This window comes from Microcaecilia unicolor, chromosome 5, assembly GCF_901765095.1.
Source record: "Microcaecilia unicolor chromosome 5, aMicUni1.1, whole genome shotgun sequence".
NCBI classification, from domain to species: Eukaryota; Metazoa; Chordata; class Amphibia; order Gymnophiona; family Siphonopidae; genus Microcaecilia; species Microcaecilia unicolor.
Window position 1 is genome coordinate 320,424,404 of NC_044035.1, and position 18,342 is coordinate 320,442,745.

Sequence of the window (18,342 nt, forward strand, 5' to 3'; positions counted from 1 at the left end):
TCTCCTGGTAGAAATGGAGTTAAACTGTACCTGAATTCAAGAAAGCTTGGAACAAGTACATAGGATCTCTAAGGGAGAGGATGGGATAGTGAATGGCATGGATGGACAGAAAGGATGGGCCATATGTTCTTTATCTGCCTTATTTTTCTCTTTCTATGTATATTTAGAACATTCATACATTTAATAATTATTTTTAAAGAATATCACCAATAGTAGGATAAGTATCAGACTAATCCAGTGTTTTTCACAACATTTATACCAGTCATAATCATAGGTGGTCAGTGACTCAGCTGTTTGGAGAGGCTAAAGTGGGACAATGATCGGATCAGGTTATGTGGCAGGGCATAAATGGAGCAACACCTATATCAGCAGTATAAGGACTGTGGCTAATGAAGCGGGAGCTAAAGTCAACTCAATATGTAAAGCCCAGTAGCACCTCTTATTTTTTTTTCCTTCATAGCAGGCACTAATTATATATGAATCAATTCTAACTTATCAGACCTCAGTAGCAACTCTTTTCATGTGAGGTACCCTGCCTCATGGCTCGCTTCAGTCATCATCAATCTTAACGCACTTTATTTTGACCTTACAAGTTTTAAAATCACAAAGTTTTCTAACTTTTAATCTAACTTATCTCCTTCATTGACCAACATAAGCCATGTTTTGCCTATGATGCATCAGGGTGTGATCCCGGTTTATACCTGTAGCTGCTCTTAGTTTTTCAAATCCCATTCCCGCTCCTTGAGATCCTGGACAAGTAATTTAACTTTCTATTACCTCAGGTACAAACAGACTGTGTAAACCTTCCAGAGACAGGAAAATATCTATTGTACCTGAATGTAACTTACATTGAGCTGCAATTGGAAAAGGTGTGAGCTAAATCCTAAATACAACACCAGGCATATTGTAATGTAATACAAAACCCTATAAAAGTCACTCTGCATATCATAACATCACCAACTTCCAGGAGTTGCAGAGCAAGGTTCTATGAAGAAAATCAGCATAACCACTTCAGCTAGACTAGAACATTGATACACCTTCTGGAAAATTAAACAAGCCATAAGTACATAAGTAGTGCCATACTGGGACAGACCAAAGGTCCATCAAGCCCAGCATCCTGTTTCCAACAGTGGCCAATCCAGGTCACAATTCTTGGCCAGATCCCTAAAAAGTACAAAACATTTTGTGCTGCTTATCCCAGAAATAAGCAGTGGAATTTCCCCAAGTCTTTTTTAATAATGGTCTATGGACTTTCCAAACCTTTTTTAAACCCTGTTAAGCTAACCGACTGGCAACGAATTTCAGAGTTTAATCACACATTGAGTGAAGAAAACTTTTCTCAGCTTTCGTTTTAAATTTACTGCTTTGTAGCTTCATTGTATGCCCCCTAGTCCTTGTGTTTTTGGAAAGAGTAAACAGATGTTTCACGTCTACCCATTCCACTCCACTCATTATGTTACAGACCTCTATCATATCTCCCCTCAGCTGTCTTTTCTCCAAGCTGAAGAGCCCTGTCTGCTTTAGCCTTTCCTTATAGGGAAGTCGTCCCATCCCCTTTATCATTTTTGTCGCTGTTCTCTGCACCTTTTCAGATTCCACTATATCTTTTTTGAGATGCGGCGACCAGAATTGAACATAATATTCGAGGTGCAGTCATACCATGGAGTGATACAAAGACATTATAATGTCCTCATTTTTGTTTTCTATTCCTTTCCTAGTAATACCTAACATTCTGTTTGCTTTCTTAGCCGTGGCAGCACACTGAGCAGAAGGTTTCAACGTATCATCAACGACGACACCTAGATTTGCAAATTAATACTGTCAAGTACTAAGCATCAAGTAAATAGGAACAACAAACATACTTTGAAATTTCTATATGCGAATGTCAGGAGCCTAAGAAATAATTAGAATATATTGCACTAAATGAAAAATTAGATATAATAGGCATCTCTGAGACCTGGTGGAAGGAGGATAACCAGTGGGACACTGTCATACCGGGGTACAAATTATATTGTAGTGATAGGGTAGATCGAATTGGTGGAGGGGTAGCATTGTATATTAACGAGAACCTTGAATCAAATAGATTGAAAATTCTGCAGGAAACAAAACACTTCTTGGAATCACTGTGGATTGAAATTCCATGTGTAAAGGGGAAAAGGATAGTGATAGGAGTGTACTACTGTCCGCCTGGCCAGGATGAACAGACAGATGCAGAAATGTTAAAGGAAATTCGGGACGTGAACAAACTGGGCAACACAGTAATAATGGGCAATTTCAATTATCCCTATACTGACTGAGTAAATGTAACATCGGGGCACGCTAGGGAGGTAAAATTCCTTGATTAAAATCAAGGACAGCTTTATGGAGCAGCTGGTACAGGAGCCGATGAGAGAGAGAAAAATTCTAGACCTAGTCCTTAGTGTGGAGCGCATGATCTGGTGCGGGAGGTAATGGTACTGGGACTGCTTGATAACAGTGATCATAATATGATCGAATTTGATATTAGATTTAAGTAAAAGTATACATAAGAAATCAAATATGTTAGCGTTTAACTTTAAAAAAAGGAGACTATAATAGAATGAGAAGAACAGTGAAAAAAAAACTTATAGGAGCGACTGTGAGGGTCAAAAATTTACATCAGGCGCGGATGCTGTTCAAAAACACCATCCTGGAAACCCAGGCCAGATATATTCCACGTATTAAAAAAGGAGGATGGAAGACAAAACGGCAGCTGGCGTGGTTAAAAAGTGAGGTGAAGGAAGCTATTGGAGCTAAAAGAAAATCCTTCTGAAAATGGAAGAAGGAACCGACTGAAAATAAGGAACGGCATAAGGAATGTGAAGTCAAATGCAAAGCGCTGATAAGGAAGACTAAGAGAGACTTCGAAAAAAAGATTGCGTTGGAGGCAAAAACACATAGTAAAATTTTTTTTAGGTATATTAAAAGCAGGAAGCCGGTAAAAGAATCGGTTGAACTGCTAGATGACCGAGGAGTAAAAGGGGCGATCAGGGAAGACAAAGCCGTAGCGGAGAGATTAAATGAATTCTTTGCTTCAGTCTTCACCGAGGAAGATTTGGGTGGGATACCAGGTGCCGGAAATGGTATTCGAAGCTGACGAGTCGGAGAAACTTAATGAATTCTCTGTAAACCTGGAGGATTTAATGGGGCAGTTCTACAATTTGAAGAGTAGCAAATCTCTTGGACTGGATGGTATTCATCCCAGAGTACTGATAGAACTGAAAAATGAGCTTCCGGAGCTATTGTTAGTAATATGTAATTTATCCTTAAAATCGAGAGTGGTACCGGAAGATTGGAGGGTGGCCAATGTAACGCTGATTTTTAAAAGAGGTTCCAGAGGAGATTCTGGAAATTATAGACCGGTGAGTCTGACGTTGGTGCCGGGCAAAATGTTAGAGTCTATTATTAAGAACAAAATTACAGAGCATATTCAAAAGCATGGATTAATGAGACAAAGTCAACATGGATTTAGTGAAGGGAAATGTTGCCTCACCAATCTACTACATTTCTTTGAAGGGGTGAACAAACATGTGGATAAACGTGAGCCAGTTGATATTGTGTATCTGGATTTTCAGAAGGCATTTGACAAAGTACCTCATGAAAGTCTCCAGAGGAAATTGGAGAGTCATGGGATAGGAGGTAGTGTTCTATTGTGGATTAAAAACTGGTTAAAAGATAGAAAACAGAGAGTAGGGTTAAATGATCAGTATTCTCAATGGAGAAGGGTAGTTAGTGGGGTTCCCCAGGGATCTGTGCTGGGACTGCTGCTTTCCCATGACCAGCATTGGCCTACCTTTCTCTCTCTCTTCCCTGTTATCCAGAATTGCCCCATCCCTCTCTCCCCTCTCCCATTCAGCATTATAGTGTCTCTCTTTCTCTTCTCCCCCATCCATCATTGCTGTATCTCTGTCTCGCTTCCTCTGTCCATCATTACTCTATCTGTCATCCCATCCACCATCTCCCTGTCTCTCTCTTTCCCCATCCAGCATATCCCTCTCTATCCAAAATCACCCTTCTCTCTCTCTCTCCTCCCAAATACAGCATTACCCTGTCTGTCTCTCTTCCAGCCCCCCCCCCCACCCAGCATCATTCTGTCTGCTTTTCATCCCACCATCTCTCTCTCATCCCATCCACCATCACCCTGTCTCGCATCCCTGCTACCCAATCCAGCAATATGCAGTCTGTCTCCCCCACCCAAAAACAAGTATCATCCCATTTGTCTACCTTTACTCTCTCTCGCATATCCAGCAGATAGCCAAGACCTGTCGCTTCTTCCTCTTTAACATCAGCAAAATTCGCCCTTTCCTCTCTGAACACACCACCCGAACTCTCGTCCACGCTCTCATTACCTCTCGCCTGGACTACTGCAACTTACTCCTCACCGGCCTCCCACTTAGCCATCTATCCCCCCTTCAGTCTGTTCAGAACTCTGCTGCACGTCTCATATTCCGCCAGAACCGATATACTCATATCACCCCTCTCCTCAGGTCACTTCACTGGCTTCCGATCAGATACCGCATTCAATTCAAGCTTCTCCTTCTTACCTACAAATGCACTCAGTCTGCTGCCCCTCACTACCTCTCTACCCTCATCTCCCCTTACGTTCCCACCCGTAACCTCCGTTCACAGGATAAATCCCTCCTCTCAGTACCCTTCTCCACCACCGCCAACTCCAGGCTCCGCTCATTCTGCCTCGCCTCACCCTATGCTTGGAACAACCTTCCTGAACCCTTACGCCAAGCCCCCTCCCTGCCCATCTTCAAGTCTTTGCTTAAAGCCCACCTCTTCAATGCTGCGTTCGGCACCTAACCCTTACCGTTCAGTGAATCCAGACTGCCCCAATTTGACTGCCCCTATCGGACCGACCGTTCACTTGTCTATTAGATTGTAAGCTCTTTGAGCAGGGACTGTCTCTCTTTGTTAAATTGTACAGCGCTGCGTAACCCTAGTAGCGCTCTAGAAATGTTAAGTAGTAGTAGTAGTCTCTGCTACCCCCTCCTGTATGGTGCACTCTGTCTCCCCCCACCCCCCCCCAATCAAGTATCACCCCATAGCTCTCTTTAACTTTACTCTCTCTCTCTCTCTGCTATCCTATCCAACATGGTGTAGTCTGTCCCCCCCCCCCCCCCCCCCCCCCCCCCCCCCCAAAAAAAAAAAAATCAAGTATCACCCCATCTCTCTCTCTCATCAAGCATAACCTCATTTCTGAATCTCTTATCCCTTCCCCTTTATCCAGCATGGCCCTTTATGTCTGTCTCTTCACCCCAACATCCAGCATCATCCCCTTTATCTCTTTCCTTTCTCTACCGATCATCTTCTTTTATAGCTTTCAAGTTTGGCAGAAGAGCAGTGCAGTATTAACAGTAAAAACAAAGTGAGCATGCGCGGGGCCATTTTCCTGCATGCAATCACCACCAACCTGAGCAAAAGCAACAACGGACTCCTGAGCAGCAGCATCAGGGTTGGGAGCTGGGCGGCCACATCTCTGTGAGGACCAAAACACGGACAAGCACTGAGGGAGGGAGGGAGGCGCGGGGAAAAACAAAACACCCTGCCTTACGCTTGTCTCAACCAATGCCCTCCCTTGCAGTCAGCCAATAAGATTGCGCTTGATCACAGCATGTCCAGAGGAAAAGGGGCGTGTGTGCCTGTTCCCAACTTGATGACTGAGGTGGCAAAGAGCCTTGAGAGAGATGGATGAACCGTGAGTTGGAAAGTAGGGGAAAGGTCAGAGGTGGTGTGACCGGCAGAGCAGAACTGCAGCGGGTACATACAGGAAAATGGTCCTGCTCGCTTTCACTTTATTCTTACAGCTGATACTGCTGCTCTGCCGCCAAACTTGAAAGCTGTAAAAGATGATCAGGAGAGAGGGGAGGAAGAGAGGCCAGAGAAGGGAGTAGGTCCACAGCAAAAATAGGCGCTGTTTTTATCCAAATCTGTTTGGGGGAGCAGTCGCTCCCCCAGCACCCCCCCCCCCCCCCAGCTACGCCACTGATTTTATGCACTCAGAAAGCTGTGTGGATGTGGTGTTGATTTTCAAAGTTCACCCTCTGTATATGTACTGATAGATCATATGAACAAAGGCAGAGAGTTTGATTATTTAAAAGTTTGAAATATTGACATAAAGAAATGTTCAGAAATAAAGTTCTTTAGAAAGAAAACTTCTTTCACTCAGACTAGAAATTAATTAGAACAAACACTCTCCCTTTCAGCAACCGTTACCTGCAAGCAATCTGGAGTTTGACTGTACAACCTGCATGCATTGCCAGTGTCTCTTGATGATGACTGAAGAAGCAGGGTTTGTCTTGAAGGCAGTGCTTGCTCTGGAGGGTGCAGGCGATTGATGAGTTGTCGCAGCCGCCATTTTAAACTGTGGAACTGGCACCGTCAGCGGGGGCTTTGGTGTGTGAACTGGAGTCCAGGGCCAAATGCATGTGTTACACGCTAAATGCATGTGACTTGGTATGTCTGTGATCTTTCCTTCCACTTTCACTCCTTTGTGCCCAGCATGTCACCTCAATTTCTCTTTCCACCCTCCTCCATGCCCAACACATTCCCCAAACTCCCTTTCCTCCATGTCCAGCATGTCCCCCCAATCTCCCTTTCCACTCTCTATACCAGAATCTTCCCCAGTCGCTCCTTAATCCTCTGTGCCCAACATGCTCCCAATTTCCCCTTCCACCATATTCCCCAATCTCCCCTCCTACCTGTCTCTGTGTCCAGAATGTCACCCTAATCTCCGTTTCCCACTTTCCTTTCCCAGTGTATCCTTCTGATCTCCTTTTCCACCTTCCTCCATGTCCCCCAATCTCCCCTTCCTACCTTCCTTGCCACTGAGCTGCAACGCGTTGAGCAGCACTGATCCTCAGCTGACGGTGCCGGTTCTACAGTTTAAAATAGCGGCTGCGATATCTCAGGTAGTCTCGTGAGAGCTCACAGCCACCATTTTAAACTGCGGATCTGGCACAGGAAGCAGTGATTAGGGGAGCGCTGCTGCCTGACTGGACGCCAAAGTCTCCTCCTCCTCTCACTCATTGTTTGGCATGTGAGATGGAATTTGGGCCAAATGCGTGTGACTTTGTATGTCTGTGATAACTTCACAGAAGGTAATTGGTTGTCCTCTTTATGCATAGCTTGCAAAACTACAGAAATGTCTTTTGACATCACTCTGGATGCTTTTCTAGGAACTCTGGTTCCGAACAGACTTGTGACATTTCTGGGGACTTTCTAGTTCCAGTGAGTCTGGCTCTGAACATTCTTGAAAGGTCGTGACCCGGATTTCTTTGTCTTGCATTAGCCAGGTTACTTAACAGGGACCTAGACATGTAAATGTTTTCAATTAGAATAAGCATGACTTGGCAGAATTCTAATTCATAGCCAAGATCTCTGTATTAGAGCATAGCACTGCAGAATTTGATGATAGGTATTCACAGTATCTCAGGCATAAGTTGAGAAGCTCTGTAAAGCATCTATTTGTGGCAGGGAATTGTACCCTTACAGAATGGTGAGAGACCAAAAGGAAAAATGAACATAAAACTGTAACTAATTTTTATACATAGAAATATATTTAATCACATATAAAGGGAGAATTCATCAGCAGATTGACCAAGTTAAAAGCAGTATAAATTGTATAAAAAGGCCAAAATAGTAATGAAAAATAAACATTAAACAATAACAAACATAAACTAGTAAAACATAATGATTTTAAGGGCCCCTTTTACTAAGCTGCCACAGAAAGTGGCCTTAGCTGCCCTTGCACAGGTTTTTCCCTTGCATGTTTTTTTTATATCACATTTTTTTTCGTATATATGCTATGAATGTGGGTTCTGCATATCTGAGTGCAGTGGCACAGGCCCACTCAGCTTTGGCATAGCTGTGATGTGGCTGGTGGGGATCGTCAAGCCCTGCCAGCTGAAGACTCCTGGAATCTCTCCCTCTCCTCAGGCAATTGTGGGTCTTTTAACTCCAATCCCCCTTCCCGGTACCTTTTTAAATTCTTCAGTTCTTTGCTACAGCAAACAGTGACTCATACTTGCTTCTAACGCTGACCCTGAGCTTTCTCTCTGACACAACTTCCTGTTCACAGAACCAGGAAGTTTCAGAGGGAAGTCTTGGGGCTGGCGTAAGCAGCAGACATGAATTGCTGCTGGCTAAGAACTAAAGGACTTAAAAGGTTCCTGGGGATTGGGGGAGTGGAGTTAAGAGACACCCGATTGCCTGAGAGGGGAGGGGAAGGAGAGATGCTGGTTGGGTGGTGGTGTACACACCCACTTTGGGTTCAAGCCCACCCAAAATTAGGTGGCTGGCCTACACCCCTGTCTCAGTGGGGAGGGGAAGACGTCTTAGAGTGGAACTTAGCAAATAAAATGTAATAATACGATTTGATGATCACTGTGACTGTTGGGCAGATTGGATGGACCATGCAGGTCTCTGCTGTCATTTACTATGTCAGTATGAAATATGAATTGACCATAGCTGAAAAGTGTAATAGATTGAAAGCGTGTTGCTAGAGATGGAAATCAGTTGAGTATGTATTAAACTATACAGTTGTACTTCTGCCATTGCTGTATCGATAACAGAATTTTGTAAAATGTTTGTTGGTTGTTAATTCAATAAAGATATGTGAACAAAGAACATAAAAAAAACTAGTGACCACCTAGGATTGTGCTTATCTGTTTGTTACTTCATTGTGAGTATAATACTTAAGATTCAGTGGTCATCAAGAATTTGGGTTGTGCGTGTTACCCACATAGATCAGCAATGGTTCCTTTTCCTTTAACACGTTTTGGTAGCTATCTCAAGAAATGTCCTTTTAAGCTATCATAGGATTGAGTGTATCTCAGTTTGCACACCATCTCAGTTTGCACAGCTTTAGCGTGCTTGCTTGCACTTGCACAAAAAATGCTTAGACTTTTCTTGTAAAAATTGAACACATTTGGTATGTTGGGTAATACTGTTAACATCACTTCCATATCATCATGCTGATCAATCCATAGACTGGTGGGTTGTGTCCATCTACCAGCAGGTGGAGATAGAGAGCAATCCTTTTGCCTCCCTATATGTGGTCATGTGCTGCTGGAAACTCCTCAGTATGTTCTCTATCTCAGCAGGTGGTGGTCACACACAGCAGCAGCTCTGGCTAGGTCTCCAAGCCTAATCTTTAGGTTTTGTTGAGTACCTGGGGTTGAGGGCTCTTCTTGAGCAAGTGCAAACCTGGTGGCGCCAGGTCCCTCCTTTTCTCCCCCCTCCCGCTGGCTCCGTTAAAAAAAAAAAGAAAAAAAAAAGAATTTTGGACGTCCTTAAGGGCGTTTATTTCGACGTTTATTTAAACGTTTATTGCAGCTACTCACTGGGACACCAGGTCGTTACAGCTCGGAGCGAGAAGCAGGTAATTTTTACCTTTTTATAGCGGGCAGGGGGTTCCCCGATTGATCTCCGCGTGGCCTATGGCATCGGAGGGCGAGGGCGCGAAGAATCGCTCCCTGGACCGCGTGTGCGCTTCTAGCGGGGATGCGGGGGTTTTAAAGTCTGATTCGCCCTTGTTGGGTGTCAGTTTGGAGGCCGGTCAGTGTCCCGGGTCTTCCTCCGGCGTGGCGGTTTTTCCCGCCATAAACGCCCATCCCCCGCTGCTCGCCTCCGCCATCTTGGCCGGCCACTCTGCTCGGACGGCTTCTTCTTGGGCCGCCCTTGAGCTGGGAGACGTTCATGCCATGGCCGCCCTTGATTTGGGCGACGGCAAAAAAGCGGCTAAAGTCAAGCGCCGTTCTTCCCGCGCGGCTCCTTCGCGGAGTGTCGCGCCGGACGCCATCTTGGATGCGCAGCATGTTGCTCCCCCGCTCTTGCGAGCGCCGGTTGAGGGTGCGTCTAGGGCTGTGGCCCAGGCTGCTGAAATACACAGTCTGGGGGGTTTCTCCCCCCGAGTTTATTTTGCTGCGGCATCAGGCCTTCCTTATGCAAAACGCTGCCCCTTCTCCCTTGTCCGATAACGGGGTTGAGGCCCCCGGAAGTAAACGCCCTTGGGTGGATTCCCAGGCCTTAGAGGACGCTGTTTCCTCTGATGTAGATGAGGGCAGCGTATCTGAGTTCTCTCAACGGTCCTTTGGGGATTCCTTGGAGGAGACGGATTCCCGCTCGGATGGAGCGGATGACCCCTCTGCAGCGCGGATCTTTCGCTCAGAGGATTTGCCCAACCTGTTTCTGCAGGCCATGAGCATTTTGAAGATTTCCTTGCCAGAGGACATCTCTCCCTCAGCCCCTGTTGGCTCTGCCATTATGCTGGGGACGAAGCGCCCGCCTAGAACCTTCCACGTGCATGATGCCATGCACACCTTAATTTCGGCTCAATGGGATGTCCCGGAAGCGAGCCTCAAAGTGGCTAGGGCTATGTCCCGCCTCTATCCTTTGCCTGAAAGTGAACGTGAGGCCTTTATTTGGCCTACCGTGGATTCTTTAATCACTGCGGTGACTAAGAAAACGGCGTTGCCGGTGGAAGGTGGCACGGCCCTAAAGGACGCCCAAGACAGAAGATTGGAAGCGGCTTTAAGGTCGTCCTTCGAGGCGGCTGCCTTAAGTTTGCAGGCCTCAGTTTGCGGCTCCTATGTGGCCAGGGCGTGCCTGACGATGGTGCAGCGGGCTTCCCCCTCGGATCCTTCCTTGAGGGCTGACTGGCCGGCCCTGGAATCGGGCTTGGCTTATTTGGCAGACTTACTGTATGATGTCTTGAGAGCCTCGGCTAAAGGTATGGCTCAGACAGTCTCTGCGCGGCGCTGGCTTTGGCTGAAACATTGGTCTGCGGACCACGCCTCTAAGTCCCGCCTGGCTAAGTTGCCTTTTTAAGGCAAGCTGCTCTTTGGGGTCGAGCTGGACAAAATCGTGACCGATCTCGGCACGTCTAAGAGCAAGAGGTTACCAGAGGTCAGGGCTCGGGCCAGTGCTCGCCACGGTATCTCCAGAGGACGGTTTCAGGAAGCCCGTCGGTACCGCCCGGGCAAGTCGGGCTCCTCTGCCCCCTCTTCCTTCAAAAGGAACTTCTCCCCCAAGCAGCATTCCTTTCGCAGAGACCGCCGTCCCGGAGGTACGCCCTCCGTTCCTGCCCCAGGGTCTCTTACCCAATGACGGGGCCCTGGTCCATGGCCCAGTGCAGATTGGAGGACGCCTGTCCTCGTTTCTGGGCGAGTGGACCAGGGTAACTTCAGACGCTTGGGTTCTGGAAGTCATCAGAGACGGCTACAAGTTAGAGTTCTGCCGACCCTTAAGAGACGGGTTTGTACTTTCTCCCTGCAAGTCTCCGGTCAAAGCTGTGGCAGTGCAGCAGACCTTGGACAACCTGATCCGCCTGGGTGCGGTCGTTCCGGTGCCAGAAAATCAGATTGGCAAGGGACGTTACTCCATTTACTTTGTGGTACCAAAGAAAGGAGGTTCTGTCCGGCCTATCCTCGACCTCAAAGGGGTCAATCGGGCCTTGAAAGTGCGGCACTTTCGCATGGAGACTCTCCGCTCTGTTATAGCGGCAGTGAAGGCAGGAGAGTTCTTGGCTTCCTTGGACATCAAGGAAGCGTACCTGCATATTCCCATCTGGCCTCCTCATCAACGCTTTCTGCGTTTTGCAGTCCTGGGCCGACACTTCCAGTTCAGAGCCCTCCCTTTCGGATTGGCTACTGCTCCGCGGACCTTCTCCAAAGTAATGGTGGTCATCGCGGCCTTCCTGCGAAAGGAAGGAGTACTAGACCATCCTTATCTGGACGACTGGTTGATCCGAGCCCCCTCTTATGCAGAGTGCGGCAAAGCTGTGGACCGGGTGGTTGCTCTTTTGAGCTCCCTGGGGTGGATCATCAACTGAGAGAAGAGCCAGCTGCACCCGACTCAGTCCCTGGAGTATCTGGGAGTTCGATTCGACACCCAAGTGGGCAGAGTGTTCCTGCCAGACAATCGGATTGTCAAACTTCAGGCTCAGGTGGACCAGTTCCTAGTAGCCTCTCCTCTTCGGGCTTGGGACTATGTGCAGCTGTTGGGCTCTATGACGGCCACGATGGAAGTAGTGCACTGGGCCAGGGCTCATATGAGACCACTACAACACTCTCTGCTGCAGCGCTGGACTCCGATGTCGGAGGATTATGCTGTGCGCCTTCCCTTGGACCCAGCAGTGCGCAAGGCGCTGAGCTGGTGGATGCAGACAGACAAGTTGTCTGCAGGAATGCCTCTGGTGACCCCGGAGTGGATTGTCGTCACGACGGACGCCTCTTTGTCGGGCTGGGGAACCCACTGCTTGGGAAGGATAGCGCAGGGGCTCTGGTCTCCTGCAGAGGTAAAGTGGTCTATCAACCTCCTGGAACTCAGAGCCATTCGGTTGGCGCTTTTGGAGTTCATCCCGGTACTGGCGTTGAAGCCAGTACGGGTCCTGTCGGACAATGCCATGGCTGTGGCCTATGTCAACCGCCAGGGAGGTACCAAGAGCGCCCCTCTAGCCAAGGAGGCCATGAATCTATGCTAGTGGGCGGAAGCGAACCTGGAACAGCTGTCAGCGGCCCACATTGCCAGAGTCATGAATGTCAAGGCGGACTTTCTCAGTCGCCATACCTTGGATCCCGGAGAGTGGCAGCTATCTGCTCAGGCGTTCTTGGACATCACGAAGCGCTGGGGCCAGCCGAGCCTAGATCTGATGGCGTCATCGGCCAATTGCCAAGTGCCGCGCTTTTTCAGCAGAGGACGGGACCCTCGATCCCTGGGAGTAGATGCTCTTCTCCAACAGTGGCCGACACAGGAGCTTCTCTATGTGTTCCCGCCCTGGCCCATGTTGGGCAGGGTGCTAGACCGGGTGGCAAAGCATCCGGGCCGGATAATCCTGGTGGGTCCGGACTGGCCCAGACGTCCCTGGTATGCGGACTTGATCAGGCTCTCAGTGGACGTTCCTCTGCGGCTGCCAGTGGAGCAGGGCCTGTTGCATCAGGGTCCCGTGGTGATGGAGGATCCCTCCCCCTTTGGTCTTACGGCCTGGCTATTGAGCGGCAGTGTCTGAGAAAGAAGGGCTTCTCAGACAAGGTCATCGCCACTATGCTGAGAGCGAGGAAGCGCTCTACTTTTACTGCTTACGCCAGGGTTTGGCGTACCTTTGCAGCGTGGTGTGAAGCAGGCTCACTTTCTCCCTTCACTGCCCCAATTTCTTCAGTGTTGGCGTTCCTGCAAGAAGGTCTGGAGAAAGGCCTGTCGCTCAGTTCCCTTAAAGTCCAGGTAGCGGCTCTGGCTTGCTTCAGGGGCCGCCTGAAGGGTGCTTCCCTGGCTTCGCAGCCAGATGTGGTGCGCTTTCTCAAGGGAGTTAATCACCTGCGCCCTCCTCTGCACTCAGTGGTGCCTGCGTGGAATCTCAACCTGGTGCTAAGAGCCTTGCAGAAGCCGCCTTTTGAACCCTTGTCAAGGGCATCTCTGAAGGACCTGACGTTGATAGCAGTCTTTTTGGTGGCTATCTCTTCAGCCAGAAGAGTTTCCGAGCTCCAGGCACTCTCATGTCGAGAGCCCTTTCTGCAGTTCACGGAGGCAGGAGTGTCTATTCGCACAGTGCCTTCCTTCCTGCCCAAGATTGTTTCTCGCTTCCATGTGAATCAGCAGCTCTGTCTCCCTTCCTTTCGTAGGGAGGACTACCCAGAGGAATACTCTGCTCTCAAATATCTGGATGTGAGACGAGTCATCATCAGATACTTGGAAGTGACCAATGATTTCCGGAAGTCGGATCATCTGTTTGTCCTGTTTGCAGGTCCTCATAAGGGTCTGCAGGCTGCTAAGCCTACAGTGGCAAGATGGGTCAATGAAGCCATTGCAGCGGCTTATGTGGCCGCGGGGAAGGTGCCGCCTATCCAGCTGAAGGCTCACTCCACTAGAGCTCAGGCGGCCTCGATGGCAGAGGCCGGGTCCGTCTCCTTGGATGAGATTTGCAAGGCGGCAACTTGGGCATCGGCCCATACCTTCTCCAGGTATTACCGCTTGACTGTGGCTGCTCGGGCGGAGGTCCGGTTTGGAGCTTCAGTGTTGCGGTCAGGGATTTCTATGTCCCGCCCTGGGTGAGTACTGCTTCGGTACATCCCACCAGTCTATGGATTGATCAGCATGATGATATGGAAGGTAAAATTATGTATCATACCTGATAATTTTCTTTCCATTAATCATAGCTGATCAATCCATAGTCCCTCCCAGATATCTGTATTGTTTATATTCTGGTTACATTTCAGGTTCAAGTTTAGTCTTCAGTTCCTGTTCAGGAGGACTTCGTGTTCAAGTTTTTCAATGGATTCTTCAAGAGTTGAGACGAATTTGTGTTACAGTGAGCTGCTGCATTCCTCTCCCCTCCGTTTTACGGGGCTGGATTGAGACTTAAATTCTGCCGGCGCTCCCTCCCGCTTCGTGCGGCAGTAGGGCAGCTTTGTACCCCTCCCGCTTCGGCGGTGTTAGGGTCAGTCAGCTCCTCCCGCGGTTGCGGTTGCAGGATAAGCCAGATCCCCCCGCATCGGTGGGGTGGTGTCCCTCCCCCGCTCCGCGGGGATGAGCTGGACGGATTCCCCTCCCCCACTTGTGTGGGGATGAGCTGGGTTAATTCCCCTCCCCCGTTTCGGCGGTGGTGAGCTGGGCAGAGTGTCCCTTTGTGGGTGTAATTCTCTAAGTGCTGAGTCCTGCGGATGGAGCTTGGATATCGACATACTGAGGAGTTTCCGGCAGCACATGACCACATATAGGGAGGCAAAAGGATTGCTCTCTATCTCCACCTGCTGGTAGATGGACACAACCCACCAGTCTATGGATTGATCAGCTATGATTAATGGAAAGAAAATTATCAGGTATGATACATAATTTTACCATGTGTACTTGACTTATCCAGGTGTCCATAGTGAATACCACTTACACAGGTATTTGTATTGGTTTTCCTTTGTTGTAAGCATTTGTGAGTTATGTCTAATTTCTCGGTTGCTAGTTGGGATAAATTGCTGTTGTATGTGCAGACTGGATTCAGCTAGGAGAAAGACCCAGTTTGTTTCCTTTATGTTAGATTTTAAGAAAAACCTGCATAGTGATATACATTTTAGGCTAATATAAATCTTTTCTAAAGTATACTTTTTCTTAATTTTTTTATTTAGCATTCGGGCAATAGTGGAAACGTGTTTAAGACTCCCATTCAGAGCTAAAAAATTTAAACTCTCCCATATACAGCCAGTAACACTTTGTGTTGATTTCAGTAAGGACACCGCTGAATTGGGGTAAGTAAGCAGCAATGTGTGTTTCTATTTAAACCAATGTAAGTTTATTTGGGGGGGTTATCTACTAATGGCACATAACAGTATTATCTACTGCGTAGATCCATTCCTTTCCCCTGTGGATCCTGTGGCAGATAATATGCAATATAACATGTGATAATACTGTTAACCATTAATAAATGACCCTCTTTGAGTGTTATTGTTAGTTACCAAATGCCCTTTGAAAGGCTTATTAATTTACCAGTTGCTCAATTCAGTAAGTCTTGCCTGCTTCCATGACCACATTCACAAGGTCACCTCCACCTCTTCCAGCTACTCTTCATTCATTTCTCTTGCTTCTTTCCCTGAAACAGGAGGATTCTGCCCCTCTTCCGTCCTTCAGGCTCAATACTGTTCATTTTGATTCTGTTCACATCCTGTTCTCTTGCATTCATCCCTCTCGCATTTCATTTTATTAATTTATATGCTGTCATTGGTGGCGGCCCTACCATTAGGCCACCTGAGGTGGAGACCTCAGGTGGCACTCTTCCATGAGCAGCATCTTCTCCCTTCCTTCTTCAATTCCCTTCCCCGAGCCCACCTTTGTTTATTAAAAGTCTGCGGCAGCATTGATTCCCATTGGCTGTCCTGCTGTCATTGGCCTCTTTTGTCTACTGCGGCCTGCTTCTGACATAACATCCTGTTTCCTCAGAGGCAGGCCGCAATAGAGAGAAGAGGCTGGTGCTGGCAGCAGCCTATGGGAATTGCTGCCGCCACCGCTGTGTTTTGAAAAACAAAGGTAGGCGGTCATACCTAGCATAACACACAAACACGTGTAAAAACTTTTATAAAACAATTGCATTAACTATCTAATATAATAAAACGCACCGTGAACGTTCTGAAGACAATGTTCTGTGAAGCCGGAAGCTTGAAGCCGGAAGCCTGAGTTCTGAGGACAACGTTCTGTGAAGCCGGAAGCTTGAAGCCGGAAGCCTGAAGCCTTGAAGCCTGAAGCCTTGAAGCCTTGAAGCCTTGAAGCCATCTGACGTCACTCCCAGGCTGAGGCTGAAGGGTTCGTGGATTCGTGGTGTGAAGCCTTCAAGCCAGCCAGCCGTCTCTGCCCCGCCCTCGCGACAAAACAAACAAATCCGGAAGCGAAACGTCAGGGAAGGAGGCGGCGCTCCCGACGTCTAGCCTTCCCTTCGCTGTGTTCCGCCTTCAAAACAAGGCGGAACACAGCGAAGGGAAAGCTAGACGTCGGGAGCGCCGCCTCCTTCCCTGACGCTTCGTTCCCGGAAACGCCACGGAGGTAAATTGAAAAAGAAGAAAAAAAAAACCAAAACGATGCATGGATGCGAAGGGGGGGGGGGGGAGAAGAGGGCGGGCCAGGCTGGGACATGGGAGAGAGAGTAGCATGGATGCGACGGGGGGGGGGGGGGCATGGAAGGGCGAGAGGGGACTTGCTGGAAAAGGATGAATGGAGGCGGCAGGGGACAGAGGAGCATGGATGGGTATGGATTAGGAGGGCAGGGCACAGGGAGAGAGGGGAATTACTGGAAATGGATGAAGGGAGGGGGCAGGGGACAGAGGAGCATGGATGGGCATGGATTGGGAGGGCAGGACTCAGGGAGAGAGGGAAATTGCTGGATAGGGAAAAATGGAGGGGCCAGGTGACAGATGAGCATGGATGGGCATGGATTAGGAGGGCAGGGCACAGGGAGAGAGGGGAATTACTGGAAATGGATGAAGGGAGGGGGCAGGGGACAGAGGAGCATGGATGGGCATGGATTGGAAGGGCAGGACTCAGGGAGAAGGGAATTGCTGGATAGGGATGAATGGAGGGGACAGATGGGCATGGATGGATATGGATTGCAGAGCAGGCCTCAGGCAGAGAGGGGAAATGCTGGATAGGGAAAAATGGAGGGGCCAGGTGACAGAGGAGCATGGATGGGCATGGATTGGAAGGGCAGGACTCAGGGAGAGGGGAATTGCTGGATAGGGATGAATGGAGGGGACAGATGGGCATGGATGGATATGGATTGCAGAGCAGGCCTCAGGCAGAGAGGGGAAATGCTGGATAGGGAAAAATGGAGGGGCCAGGTGACAGATGAGCATGGATGGGCATGGATTGGAAGGGCAGGACTCAGGGAGAGGGGAATTGCTGGATAGGGATGAATGGAGGGGACAGATGGGCATGGATGGATATGGATTGCAGAGCAGGCCTCAGGCAGAGAGGGGAAATGCTGGATAGGGAAAAATGGAGGGGCCAGGTGACAGAGGAGCATGGATGGGCATGGATTGGAAGGGCAGGACTCAGGGAGAGGGGAATTGCTGCATAGGGATGAATGGAGGGGACAGATGGGCATGGATGGATATGGATTGCAGGACAGGCCTCAGGCAGAGAGGGGAAATGCTGGATAGGGATGAATGGAGGGGGCAGGTGACAGACAAACATGGATGGCCATGGATTGGGAGGGCAGGGCTCAGGGACAGAGGGGAATTGCTGGAAAAGGATGAATGGAGGGGGCAGGGGACAGATGGCCACTTTCACTCTGACTCTCAAACAGTCACTCTCACATACACTCTCCCAAACATACACACTCCAAGGAAAACCTTGCTAGCGCCCGTTTCATTTGTGTCAGAAACGGGCCTTTTTTACTAGTATAAAATAATTCCCCTCCTCATAAAAACCATTAGCCTGCATTTTCTCTCACTCCTTTCTCTACTGCCCTTTTAAGATCAGAACAAATTACTAAAGGTAAGAAGTCTCTTTCATAGTAGTAATTCAAGCATCAATGCAGTCTTATTAATATTTGCAGCTGTTAAATAGATTATAAAATTGTTATAATCATTGAAACCTTCATATTAAAATGCCCTTTAGTGACAGTGTGCTAAATGCTGCAATTACAGTGTCTCACTGTGCAAACTTAATAAAAATCCTTAAAAAGTACATAAGTACTTAAAAATATAACATTGCATATGCTTCTCCACTTGTGGTTCAAAGTAAGGAGACCATTTTTCTGGAGCAACCACGTATCCAGCCCTCTTCACGCTTGTTTATATCCAAGTTCTGACGACAGCCCCACAGCCTGATTTCCATGCTGTTTGA

At 48.3% G+C, this 18,342-nt stretch overlaps 1 protein-coding gene across 1 annotated transcript in view; it reads left to right on the forward strand.

The window, feature by feature from the left end:
• TDRD12 (tudor domain containing 12) overlaps positions 1-18,342 on the forward strand; it is a 309,334-nt gene that overhangs the window by 28,781 nt on the left and 262,211 nt on the right. Inside the window, exon 5 of the mRNA XM_030204408.1 lies at positions 15,138-15,257. Coding sequence (XP_030060268.1) covers positions 15,138-15,257 — 120 coding nt within the window. The remainder of the gene's footprint in view (positions 1-15,137; positions 15,258-18,342) is intronic.